Source organism: Thermobia domestica, chromosome 9, assembly GCF_964235325.1.
Source record: "Thermobia domestica chromosome 9, izTheDome1.hap1.1, whole genome shotgun sequence".
In the NCBI taxonomy this organism is placed as follows: Eukaryota; Metazoa; Arthropoda; class Insecta; order Zygentoma; family Lepismatidae; genus Thermobia; species Thermobia domestica.
The window spans coordinates 56580895-56595738 of record NC_137462.1 but is presented as its reverse complement, the minus strand read 5'-3'; the positions used below and the strand labels follow the sequence as shown (position 1 = coordinate 56595738).

General features: G+C 35.0%; 1 protein-coding gene across 8 annotated transcripts in view; it reads right to left on the bottom strand.

The window, feature by feature from the left end:
- LOC145694672 (uncharacterized) overlaps positions 1–14844 on the bottom strand; it is a 176380-nt gene that overhangs the window by 90078 nt on the left and 71458 nt on the right. For 3 of the 8 annotated variants that reach the window (XM_081771164.1, XM_081771159.1, XM_081771160.1), the window contains one exon: positions 430–1494. The exons of 4 other annotated variants lie outside the window; for them this stretch is intronic. In XM_081771164.1, coding sequence (XP_081627290.1) covers positions 678–1494 — 817 coding nt within the window. In that variant the 3' untranslated portion in view covers positions 430–677. Of the gene's footprint in view, positions 1–429; positions 1495–14844 lie in introns of those variants that run through there. One more of the 8 variants, XR_014133040.1, reaches the window with a different exon arrangement.

The following is a 14844-nucleotide window of genomic DNA, read 5'->3' as shown; positions in this document are numbered from 1 at the left end:
GTATATATTTTTTTCCCAAACTTCGTGACAGCTTGTTTATTTTATTTTGCCATTTTACCTGCCATTTTTGGATGTTTATTTTGCAATTTTGCCAGTCATTTTCGGGCTTTTATTTCGCCATTAACTCCGGGCTTTACCCATCATTATGGGACATCTTGTATAATAGTAAAACTGGATTCCAAAAATATCGTAGGAAGAACATAATTGAAGAGATAAGATATGTGGCTGACAGGGATGGAAACTAGGGCCCTTCCTTATAGTTAACCAGCTGGCATGGTAGGCTGTACACACAGGTTAGATACTGGGTTCTCACACACTAAATTCTATTGCAGTAGTGAATTCAATTCACAAGATTTTATGTTACTTATCAGGATTCTAACTTACTTGTTAGGAACATGATTCAATACTAGAGCAAATACAAAAAGTAGGTATGATTCCTTTGTAAATTTATTAACTCAAACGTTGTTTACTGGTAAATTCATACATAATAATTATTATTATTTAGAAAACAAGCAGCGAATTACAATCGAAAGTATAAAATTAATCTTCTTTAAATTTTCCATACAAGGGATTTGCACATAGCTATTACTAGTAAATGTAAAAAAAAAAAAATACATATCACATCTTACAATTATAATGTTTCAACGCGAACATGATTACCAACGTGCTCAGATATATCATGACGTCACTGCTACAATAGAATTCTTCTGACATGACCTCATATGTGTTCGCAAATTCCACTTTTGAGCAAATCTCTTTCCACATAAAGCGCACACAATTTTACGAACTCCCTTGTGTAGTTTTAGGTGTGTTATCAGATTGTAGTCACGAGCAAACTTTCGACCACAGATCTCACATACAAACGGCTGTTCACCTGTGTGGGTTGTCATATGAAGTTTAAGAGTATTAATGCTGGACAGCTTTGCACCACAAACTTCACATTCTTTGCATTCTTTCGATTTAGTGTGGTTCTTCATATGTTGTGAAAAAAATCGTGTTTTCACCTCTTTCCCACAAACTTCGCAAGAAAAGAAACTTCGGTTGTGAAGGATTTTATGATCAGCCAATTTTCTACCTGAAGCGAATTTTCTGTCACATTTAGGGCAACTATACTTTGCAATCCCTTCATGTTCTTCCATATGGTGTTTCAATCTGATCCTTAATATCTTTATATTACACACTTCACATTTCACACTATTTTCGTCTTTTTTATGAACATACCGAATATGACTATTTAGGACATTCTCCGACAAAAATGATTTGTCACAAATTTTGCATGCAAAGTCTCTGGTACGTGTATCTGAATGTACAATCAAATGTCGATTCAAATAATACTTTTCATAGAAACTCTTAGGACAGTGTGGGCATTTAAATCCCTCCATATTATGCTTCTTAATCATATGCCTCTTCCAATATCTAGGTTCTTTAAACTTCTCTCCACATACAGTACAAACTTTTCTCCAGTACCATATTTCTGGAATGTTGTCTTTAATTCTGAAAAAGAATATACACTCAATAATAAATAAGACAATAGTTTTAAAATTACATTGTATTTTGTAAGAAGAGAAAATTATATATACAAAGTGTTTATTTTATTTATTTAAAAAAAATACTAAATGTAGACTTCTTACATTCGTACTGATTCATCTTTTCAACTTGTTTCATTTGGGATCTATTTTTTGGGGGAATCATTCAGGAGAAAGATATGGTTATAAAAACTCTTTTAAAAGACAACAATAACAGATTTCAACAAAAGTGCTAGAAAGTAGAAAATAAAAAAAGCGCAAAAAGTGGATAATATTAAAACACTAAAAAGCACAAAACAATTCATTACTATTATCTATAGAAATTGTTGAAAGCCGGCAAACAAATTAATGTCTAATATGAAATTAGCTTGGATGGAGATTTTAGAAGTCACCAATTTGTTTGGCTTAGTACAGACTTCCAATTTTTTTTTATGTATAACGGCAATGAATTATTTGTGCTTTTAAGCGCTTTATTATTAACTGCGTTTTAGCGCTTTAATTATTTTCCACTTTTTAGCTCTTCTGTTGAAGTTGGATAATGTTTTCAATATTTACTGCTTTTTAATGCGTTCTTTAAGCCAGTTATTTTTCTCTTAAGTTTGTTTATTTAATTTTTCAGTTTTTCGTTATCGCAGTAGTTTAAGTAGATACTAAACTGGTTCAATCCCATCTTTTATACCATTTTAGGCGAGATCAGAATTCTCATCTTGCCTAATCCTATATCCTAAAACGGTGACGCAGGTATGTTTGTGCTCGATTAATCACTACAAAATCGTGAAATCATTAACACATTTGAAAAAATCTACACTGTTTACTAATTGCTGTTAGAAATAATATAAGAAAATAGCTAATCTCATTTCAATATTAGTAGTTTTCGTCAGTTATACTAACAATATAAAGAAATGGTTTTTGAAAATAAATAAAATTAATACAGTTGTTTTGGAATAAATAGAATTTCAGTTATCACTTTTCAGTATATTATTATCCCCATTCTTGAAGAAAAAACTGAAAGTTGAAAAACTACTTTATAGAGTCGCATGAAGGTCTTACAATTGGTCATCTAGAAATGTTAACTTATCAAAGCATGAACAGAATAGTAGAAGACTAGCGGACAGACATCAAAAATATCTTTTTCACCGTGTATAAGCTATGAAACAATTAAATCGGTTGAAATACAAAATTTAACTTTGTTCACTATCATCTCTCCTATTCTTGTTCGAAAGAGCAAGTGGAAAACTTGCAATACACCGATTGAAATCTAACACGTAATTATGAACATAATATTTGTTATTTTACCGTTCAACAGCATGGCGGTACGATTTCCAATTTTTTCATTCCTGTCTATTACCTTGCAAAATTACAATTTCTACATTCAGTTTACAACATAATATACGATGAAGTCATATAACATTTCATTTATCATTAGATACATAGCGTGTCCACAAAAACATTCTATGATTTCAATTAAAATATAAACTGTTTGCAATATCTTTGTACATAAGGTGTCAGGAAATGCATTATTTTTTTTTCTTCCCTACAGGTTTTAATATTCACTCTTTGTTCACTGTGTTAGAGGGCAGCAAATTCAAGATGGCGCTCGACAAACAACAACGCAGCTGATATGCTTTGGAAATTCACTCAATAAAGAGTATTGTCTGTGCAACGTGCGCTGAGGCGCAAATCTGATGTGAAACCACCTTCGGAGAAGTCAAGTTTGAAGTGGTACATTTCTGTCCACATAAACTTGGAAACCTCCTCAGACTATGTTCAAAAACGTGAGCCCAGAACCATCACAATTCCTGCAGATCTATGTAGAGGGAATTGCATTTTCCTTCCGTTCTTTATATAGGCACTAACTGCAATACCTAATGTGCCGCCGGTAGTCGACCGTGGGGAGGCACTGAGTCTTCATAAAGAACTTCTGAAACTTGAAGATTAAGGGTTCGAAATTCGATCTTAGATGTTTCGTTAATTTTATTTTAAACATGAAGATATGACGAAATAATTAAAAGTGTAAGATTTGTTACACACGTAAATGTTAAATTTAATGATTTGGTGTTAAAACTGTTTATTGCTCTCTCGGTTTAAAATCTCTAGACTAATCAGTGACACTTGTATGGGTGTGAATTTCGACTGAAATACATGCAAGTAACCATGTAATTAGAAATTTATACATCGAACTAATTTTGTATCTGTATCTGATAAAATACATTTCTACAGCAACATATTTGATAATCATACAATACTGACAAATTAGTATATATATATATATATATATATATATATATATATATATATAAAGTTCACTCACTGCAATGGAAACTTTATTTTCTTTATTACCACGAATATCTATATCCCCCTTACTGTAAAACAAACAATTGTGCTCCCAGATTTATGAAGAATTTACATACAGGAATTTACTTACAGAATTTACTTACTTGTATCCTTTTCCTTTTTTCGTAAATAATCATCCGATATGACTTGTTAAAATATTTGGTAATTTGATAATGAAAAGGGGTATGAAATTTCCACACATAAGAAACAATAGATCCCTGCTGTGGAGTAACGTGTGAATGGAAAGTTTGAGACAACAGTTAAGAATATAGACTCATCATCCGACACTCAGTCAGTAACTATCAGTTGTTGTCTTTTCGAAAACGGCTGCCAGAAAAAAAATCCAGGTCTTTTACGCTGAGATTCTCAACTTTCACTCACTCTCTTGAAGAGAGGTAATGGAAATTGAAGAATTCTAGAAAGTCAAGTAGTGTATATATGTTATTAAACAATTCTACTAAACAACTTATAGAATCGAAATGTTACTTGTCTGGGGTGGTTGTGTGCTAAGGAACGGAACAACAAAATTCACTGTTTCGTTAAGCTCTAAATATTGTATGGTATACGAGTCAGGCAGTCTCGTTTTGATATAGCTTGTTACGGGAAAGGGTGAGAATAGGGGAAAACACGCCCACAGCGAAGTGTCCATTTGCTATTGTAAATGTAATTATCATTAATGAAATAAGAGATAAATATTCATACAAACAGTTATCACGACATATTTAATAAATGGCACCTCTCGAAAAAGAGGCTAAAGAACGGGCTCTGCTATATTCAGTCATACTCATATTACTGAATTTTCACACATGTTTTACTACAATTTAATTATATCTATTACAATGTTCGAGATGTAGATATGGAGAAGGAATGAAAAATCAGTTGGAAAGAGAAAATAAGACAAAGAGGTTCTGAGAAGAATATTGAACTTCATAGCAGAAAAGTAAAAAAATTGATTTGGACACTGTCTAAGAATGAATTGCCTTGTAAGGGATAATTTGCAAGGATTAGTATCTAGAAGGAGAAAGAAGGGAAGAAGGGGCCAGCTCTTGGATGATATGAAAATAAAAACTTCTGATGCCTTAACAAAAACTAAGTAGGATTTGTTGTCTTTATCACGATATATACTAACACCCTTTCTTTGGATAAAATAATTTGGACTATTTATATTATATTGATATTTTAACAAAATATGCATACGAAAATAGTAAAGAATTGTTCCGATTTACAAATTTTTGTTGAACGGACATATGGAACGTGTTGGAAAAGGCGAATAAAAATATTATTATTATTTATAGCAATAACAGTAGTAGTAGAAGAAGTACAAAGTTAGAAACAATTCCACATTTGCTAGGAAACAATAACGTTTTTGATCAGTCACATTTTTCATCCATACAAAAATAAGCCTTATGTATTCATCAATTGTTTGCTAAACACGTTACATTCTCAGACAGTACGAACCAAGGTTCATACGGATGATGCCATTTTGTAGACATGGTAGTATTTCTCCTGTGAAGAAAGTCGTCTCAACTCTAAGACCGAAAGAAATTAAATATTTCTAATGTTTTTATCCATCAGATATTGCAAATGATGATAATTTTCTTAATTACCTCAGCGAGAATCAAACCGAAGACCACATTTGCGAAACCGATGCTTAAACCATTACTCTGAGACTGCACTGTTAAGAGGGAAAAATACTCGATATCAAGTGTATTTATCAAATTGCACAAGTTTACGATTCCAAAGTTTTAATAACGACGAAACACTCTGATCTCGGTTATGGTAAAATTCTAAAGTGTTATGTAAAAACAATAGTCAAGAGAATTCAAATTTAAGTTGAAAAACAAGAAAGACATACAAACACGCAAGTACATGAAACTTTAAGCCACTGCTCTTTTAACTGGAATCTGGTGCCTCAGACCACTTTTGACTTTTGTTTTTATGATTCACCGTAAGTATATCAGTAACTTGTCTCTCTTTTCAACTCGGTTATACTTGTCTGATAGTTATTTCCAATAACCTTGAACGACAGGGACATGAACAGATATATCCAGGACATTTAAAATTTCAAAGCTCTCCCACCGGGAATTGAACCCGGGAGCCCGATCACTGGACTCTTTGTGAATGGCAAACAATGGAACGTAAATAAATATCTCTTGTACTAGGACGATAAGAAGTAATGTTCCAATAGAAATTATATCAAATAGAAAACGTCAACAGAAAGCAATTACTAATTTCCATACTATTATTATTAGTAGTAGTAATTGTTTGTATTTGGTGTTGTTGAAATTAGGGATGGGCAAAACCGGTTTTTATAAAAACTGGAAACCGTCTCCAAACACCGGTTAGGTTTTTCAACGAAACCGGTTTCGGTTTTCTACAAAACCGGTTCGTTTTTTACCGAAACCGGTTTCGGTTTTCATCGAAACTGGTTTCGGTGAAAACTTATGGAAAACAAAACTATTTCTGTGGAAACGGATTAGGTTTCCGGAGAACAACGAAACGCTATTCTGGTCAGAAATAGAACGAATTTTGGAAAAAACCGAAACAAAATCCGGTAAAAAAACGAACCGGTTTTGGATAAACCCGATAACCGGTTTCGGTGAAAACGAACCGGTTTTGAAGAAAACCGAAACCTAATATTCGGTATAAAAACGAAAAACCGTTTTTTGTGCCCACCACTAGTTGAATTATGAGTGGTATCAGTAGTAATTAGTGGATGTTGTTGCAGCATTTAGATAACACGAATTTTAACGCGGTGTTTGAGCATCGAGGCTCACGAGGCACTAATATACATTGTAGATTGTCGTGTTTAGTGTTTTATCCAGTCTCCTCGATTTTGCGAGAAATCAAAATCTCAAGAGCAGGTATGTTTAACCGCTGGCCCGTGTCCTCAAACATATGTTTTATACATATTTTCTGTTTAAGTCATTTTGTATAGGCGTTTTTTATTTGTGAAATGTGAAAAACGAAGAATTATAATGTAACCAAACTGAAACTAAAGCCATTCCCTTTGCACTCCGAGGAAAACTACGATAATTTTGAAATAAATAACGATTGTATTAATACTTTCTACTGTGGATAAACGTTAAGGCACAAAGATATTTTTTAAGTGGTCACTTTTCTATATAAATGCAAAAGGAGTGAAGTTTGAAATTCAACTTGAAATTCATGATAGATAAAATAGATAGATACCCCACTTAATTTTCTTGGGTTCTTTAATTTCCATTACCTTTTATCAAGAAAGAGTGAGTGAAAGTTGAGAATCTCAACGTAAAAGTCCTGAAATTTTTCTTATGGCAACCGTTCTTTTCGAAAAGACTGCAACTGATAATTACTGACTCTGAACGATTAGGATTTAGATTTCTGGGCTTTCGGCATCTAAGGCCATTTAGCCAGTCACGTATGAGGGATGACGTCCCTCAGCGAGCACATTATCCGGGAAAAGGGAAGGAAGAAAGGATTGGGAAAGGAAGGAAACGTCCTGGGGCCTATAAGTTAGATACCATCCCGGTATTTGCCTGCTGTGAATGAAGAAAACCCAGGGAAACCTCATTCATGATGGCTGGCCTGAAAAGGCTTTTTACACTTTTTCGACCGAGTGCCCCGAGGAATCGAACCCGGGACTGACTCTGAACGAGTTTCCAAGTTATGTGAACAGCAGTGTACAATGATTTCGTAGAAGAAAACATCTATGACAAACGAAAATTGAATTCCGACCGACCACCAGTGATGCAGGAAGTTGTTGATCACGTGAGATAAACCTTTTGTGGAACCCCAAGAACTCTGTGCGTAGAGCTAGCTAAGAACTACAAATCCCAAGAGGCACAGCTAGCAAGGTGTTAGGCAAACGCTTGCACTTTCATCCGTATAAACTGCAATTTGTGAAAAATTAGAAACCTGAAGACCATCCAAAGCGACTGCAATTCTGTTCGGATCTCCAGCAATCACTCGAAGATGATGATAACTTGACGTCCAAAATCATTTTCAATGATGAAGCAAGATTCCACTTGTCTGGAAAGGACAAGAGACACAATATGCGAATATGGAGATCGCAGAATCTCCTAACTACGTTCGAGGTGAAACATGATTCACCCTAGTGTATTTTTTTTTTCTGTGTATATGTGTGTTATATAAGAACGGAGAGTTTACAGGCCTTTATTCTTTTTACGATCTGTGTATGGCGAAAGTTGCATTGGGTAAGGCAGCTCCTAAGGCAGCTATGAAATCGTTTAAATCTTCAACTGAAATTTACAAACTTGGGTCTTCCTAAAGTCATTCAACATCGACTTTTATGCATTTCTTTATGTTCCGTCAAACATTCGCCTACTAGAAGCAGGTGTTTCGAACTACGTATTGAATTAGACCCGGAGACTTAGATAACACGTTCTAATGTTTAGCTCTTCTGCGAACATATGCACACGAACTTTGTTCAACGTGAAAACAGTCTAATGTCTTGCGGTCTCCAAATTTTCCGCTTATACTCCATTTGTCACGGTTTCATTATTACTGAAACAGCAAGTAGATTCTTCACAGCACACACACACACACACACACAAATTCTTCTATCGGTAATTCATCAATACCTTTGCCATAATTGTTTGATTAAACATTACTTGTATCACTAAATTCGTCATCAGTCATTTTCCCTTATCTGTAGTTCGACCGTAACATTTTCTGCCGTAAAATGTATTCATGTTTGACCTGAAAGTTTCGGCGAAAACGTGATCATATAACTTGATACGGAAGGAATACAGTCAAGTTTTAATTATCACCAGAAAGATAAGATAATGAAATTTTGTCAGTGTTATGTTTGGTTCATAAGTGCATAATGTTCACGAAATTAGCTATTAATGATTGTTTATTTTTTACAGGGTGTGCCGATAGTGACCAAACTGAAAGATGTATAACATTGAGACTTGCAGTGTGATAAAGTTCCTGCATTTGAAGAATAATAATTCCAAACAAATATATTTTGATCTCCGGATCATACTGATATATCCAAGTTTCATCCATGGTTACCAGACGTCCGAAAAATCCTCTTCATTGTTTTCTATAAGCGTCAACATCTGTCGGGAAAGGTCACGTCGTGCTTGCTTCTGAAAAGGTGTCAGCAAACGAGGAACCCATTGCACAGATACCCTAGACACGTGAAGTTCGTCATGGATAGTTTTCCATACACTACCATAACTGAGACCACTCTCATTCACAATCGTTTGAATGGTTGCACTTCTGTCTTCGAGGATTAAACACTCCTCTTTCTTCACAGTGACCACGTCGTCCGGCAGGGATAATCTTCCAGGTCTTGAGTCGTCTATGAGGGACATATGACCAGTTTGGAATTTCCTTTTCCACTTTACAATGGCGTTAGAATATGCACAACCATAGCCATACACAGCCTTCATGTCGTCATGAATTTGTCTGGCATCATTACCCTTCAAATGCAGGAACTTTATCACACTGCTAGCCTCAATCTTATCCATCTTGAACTTTGGTCACTTTTGGCACACCCTGTAAAAAATGACAATCATTAGGAGCTAACTTCATTAGCATATAAAAACCAAACACAACACTGACAAAATTTCATTGTCATATCTTAATAACTTCCTGGTGATAATTAAAACCCTTACGATACCCTTGTACATTGAATTTTGAGATAATAATGATATGAGAAAGGTACAGAACTAGTTACGAATTATCTAAAACTGCAAACATTAGAATTCGTGAACAATGGAAATGAAAGGGATTATATTTATAAGGGTCAACATGACCCCTGTAATGAATTTAAGCTTTAAAAATCTAATTACCGAAAAGAGTGTTCAAGTCTACGAATAAGTGAAAAGTAACTGAAATAAAAAGTCATGACACTCACGCAAATATGTTCAAAACTTTCCGAAATAAGGAAAAATCATTTTCCAAAGGTGTTAATATGACCCTTGCGATGCTTCTAGTGTTAATCGACATTAAGACAATAATAATAAAAAGATATAGTTCACATTTTGTATTAAGTCCATCTTCAGAAGCCGAAAGACGACATTACAGTACTCTCTACACTGCATGTTAAAAGCAAATAATTTTGTAGATTTATCTTCAAAAACAGATACCCTTTAAAAGGGAGGGCCGCGGTGGATTGGTGGTAGAGTCCCTCTCTCGTGCACGGAGTCCTTGGTTCGATCCCAGCTCGCGCCAAGTGAGCTGTGTGGTGGACAAACGCTGTGTGCATGGGTTTTCTTATGGTTCTCCCGTTTCCTCCCACTTTCTTCATTCATTCATTTTTCATCATCACCGTCTCCTTTAGCCTAACCGGCATAACCGTAAGACATAGAACGTAAAGATTTAATTTTCATTTCGTTTTAAAAGAGAGGAAAGTTACTTACGAGGTTAATTATAAGGCTAACTGGATCATTTGATTGCTAAAGAAACAGCAGACAAAAGAGGAAATAAACTTTAAATATATATATATATATATATATATACAGTACTGGCACAATTATTATGGATTTTTGATAAAAACAAAACTTTTGTGCAAAAATGTCTTGCAAACAATTTTATTAACTAATACCTTATTTACTTCACCACACCAGTACGAAACAAATATTTATTAGTTATTTTAAATGGGTTTTACAGTCTTATATGGGAGTCCCTGGCAATACACAGAGAAAACGTCTGACAACCCTGACACAATCACTGCATTGTCAGGACAGAGCTCAGTAATAGTCTGGCATTTGCACGGAAAAGTGTGTGTTTATTGCATTGTCTGCCTGTTATTTGAATGTGATCACTTTAGTTCTGTGTATTTGTGCATGTAAGTTTAATGCCAACTGTTTTTTTTTTAATTAATTTATTTATTTTTATTTTCTAATGTGTTTATGCAATTGAGCAGACATGGGCAAAGTTCGTGATTTGAGTCCTCGCAAGGTTGGACAGATTAGTGTTTTATTGAAAGAAACCACCTTAAAACAGAAAGAAATAGCGAAGAATCTTAAAGTTTCAACTCAAACCGTCAGTAATATCAAGAAGAAATTCGAATATGGCCACAGTTTGGCATCAAATAGGGTTGGAAAATGTGGTAGACCTAAGAAAACAACACAGAGAATGGACAGAAAAATAATTAAAATGGCAATTAACAACAGAAGAGCATCTTGCAGAATGATTTCCAACCAACTTGCAGCAGAGAGCATTACCATTGCTCGCAGAACAGTAAATAAGAGACTATTGGAAGGTGGATTAAAAGCATATCGGCCTAGAAAAAAAACTCGCCTTACTGACAAGATGAAATAGGCTTGTAAGGCCTGGGCAGAGGCTCACGTTGGCTGGGCAACTGAGCAATGGGAGAAGCAAAGAGTTCAAAACATTCATGTAAAAACGTTAATAACACAAATGATTAAAATTATGCAAAATATTAAACTTTACTCTCCAATTTTAAGCCTTGCAGACTTTCACGTCATTAAGTCTACTCGTTATTCAATTGATTCCATCACTTTCTTCAGCTGTTCAAAGCCTCATTTTCTGTTCTGTATTGTTGCAAGTTGTGTTCTCTAACGAGTCTACCATTGCAGTGCTTGACGACCGTGTGCAGAGAATACGAAGATGATCAGGTGAGCAATTTACACCGGAATGTTTAAAGAAGACTGTAAAATTCCCTCACAAGGTTATGGTCTGGGGAGCCATTTCTGTGCATGGAACAAGTCGTTTGGAGATTGTTGATGGCACCATGGACCAGTATAAGTACAAAGAAGTGCTGCAAAGAGGTTTGCTACCTCAAACAAGAGACTGGTTTGCGGATAGACCTTGAATTTTTCAATAGGACTCTGCCCTGTGTCACACGACAAGGTCAGTGAAGACCTGATTTGAAGAAAATGGTGTAGAAGTGCTCTCATGGCCTGGAAATTCCCCGGATATGAATCCGATTGAGAGTTTATGGTCTGTATTGAAAGATGAAATACATGAAGTTCCCATAACGACCAAAACAGAACTCATACAACGTCTTATCATAGTATGGGTTCATTCAGGTAGAATCAGGGAATTGTGCAGAAAGTTGATCACTGGAACACCCAGACGTGTTAAAGAACTTGTTAATGCAAAGGTGGACGAACTAAATATTAAAGTAGTTGTTTACTATTGGCGTACTCATTATTTGTGAATAAAATTGATTTGCATTATTATTTGTTTGCTTAACTCTTTTAAATTCTTGCCTTTTTCGGCCTTTTTCTTGAGTCTCAGATAAGCAGCGACAGTGTCATCCCTATTTACCCTAAGATCATGGTTCATACCTCGTTTTTCTCAGAATGGAACAGTCTTTCAAACGGTACCACTTACATGTCCCTATGATATATCAGAAGAGAATTACTTGAGGGAAAATCGGGATTTTTTGCCAAAAAAAGAACTTCTTCAAAGTTTGGGACCCCCTAAGGCTCTAACGGGTCTGCGCACAAACCTCCCAAAATTTGGAAAAATACTACGTAGTGTACTAATTACTTGTGACAAATTCAAATTTCCTGTCTTGAATAGTAAGGGCGGGAAAATTTTTTACCCATGTTGAGAGAGCATAAAAAAAACGCCCGAAAATTCCCTAAAATGCACCCTACAAATTAAAAAAAAAATTCTGACACGTCCCTAATGATCGTAAAATTATGGTTCATACGTCGTTTTGTTTGGAATGGAGTAGCCTTTCAGATGGTATCACCCGAATGTCCCTCGGACGTCCCTAAGAAGGGAAACATTGAGGAAAATAGGGATTTTTGCTGAAAAATTCCTTTTTGTTCCGGTTTGGAACCCTCTGGCGCGGCCCTGGGTACACATAGAGATCCAGAAATCACTTCCAAAAATACTACGTAGTGTCCTAATTGCTTGTGCCAAATACCAATCTTTTATCTTCAGCACTAAGGACGGAAAAAATATTTTCCTCTTCTGCGAATATTCCCAGAATATCCCAGGATACCCTATATAAATTTCAAAAATTTCTTGACACGTCCCTAATTATCGTAGGATCACGATTCATACACCATTCTCTTCAGAATAGAGCAGGCTTCCAGATTGTATTACTCACATGACCCTCGGACGTAACTAAGGAGGGAAAAATTGAGTAAAATAGGGATTTTTGCTGAAAAATCTCTTTTTTCCGTTTTGGGGCCGTCTGGTACGGCCCTGGGTAAACATAGAGATCTGGAAATCACTTTCAAAAATACTACGTAGTGTACTAATTACTTGTGCCAAATACAACTTTCCTATCTTCAACAATAAAGACGGGGAAAATTTCTCTTCTGAGAATCCGAAATTTCCCAAGGATACTATACAAACTTCAAAAATTTCCTGACACGTCCCTAATTATCATAGGATGATGATACATACGTCGTTCTCTTTAGAATAGAGTAAGCTTTTAGATGGTATCACCCGCATGTCCCTAGGACTTTCCTAAGAAGTTACAAGTGAGGAAAATAGGGATTTTTGCAGAAAAAATCCCTTTTTCCCCAATTTGGGGGCCCTCTGTCGTGGCCCTGGGTTAACATAGAGATCTGGAAATCACTTTACAAAATATTACTTATGGTACTAGTTACTTGTGCCAAATACCAATCTCCTATCTTCAATACTAAGGGCGGGAAAAATATTTTCCTGTTCTGCGAATATTTCCGAAATTTCCCAAGGATACTATACAAACTTCAAAAATTTCCTGACACGTCCCTAATTATCGTAGGATGATGATTCATACGTCGTTCTCTTCAGCATAGAGTAGGCTTTCAGAAAGTACCACTCAAATGTCTCTATCGTGTAGCCGAGCGGAGCAAGAATCGCGAAAGTGAGATTTTTGGTCAAAATATCCCTTTTTTACCTTTTTGTCCCTCTAAACCCCCCTTCTGTGTTGACGAAGAGATCCGAAAAAATTCTCGTAAAAACTAATGAATCCACTGATTGTTTATGGAAAATGATAGGATTCTAGGATTAAAGAGAAGTTCACCAAAAAATGTTGAAGTTAGACCTCAGTAAAAAAAGGGAATTTGTAAATTGATGACGTCATACCTCCCTATGTTCTGACGCTCGGAAGCGTATAGACCCTTACAAGGCTTTCTTGAATGCCTCCTCTCTTGGAAAATTAAAAAAAAAACGGAACTAAATAGCATTCTTAGTTCTCTTTTAATCGGATCTTTAAGACACTACAATATCAGTCGAAAACGACCAAAAAAACTTAAAAGGGTTAAATGTCGTTTTTGTAGAAAAATTGTGTTTTTGTCAAAAATCCATAATAATTGTGCCAGTACTATATATATATATATATATATATATATATATATATATATATATATATATATATATATATATATATATATATATATATATCCTTCGAATAAGTAGTCCAAATAGGCCTCATATACGACTGTCCTTACAAGTTGTCGAAAGCTGCGTAAATTGCATGTCTTAATCTAAGATCTTACAAACTAAATTTTTGGAATGAACTGGTAACGCAACTTTTTCAAATAGAAATGATCATTACTTAGTTAATGTGAGTGGCAAATTCTAGCCTAGATCGATAGTAAGTAAGTTCCTCTCAGAAAAAGTTAGTAAGTTTCTCTCTAATAATTTCTATGCAATTAGGTTTTAAATATTCGAGTAAGCTGTGTTGTATACGCAGTAATTAATGTCACAATCTGGTATCACTGAGGTAGTACTTACGTAATTTCTGCTAGTGATATGTGCAAAGGGATTATTATTTCGAGCAGATTAGGTAACGGTATGATAAACAGTTAAGATGCTAAATATCTCAGTCGAACGTGTTTTTAATATTCGTCGTGAATATTTAGATATGAGGAAGCTGTCGGCAAGATGAATTCCGTAATTGCTTACTGTTGATCAAAAGCTGAATCACATGAAAATTTTCATACAGTATTTGGACATGTGCAAGCACAACCCAAATGAAGTTTTCCCTTATGTGACTGTTGATGAAACATGGATATACTAATAATAGCTAGACAACAAAGAACAATAAACGTAG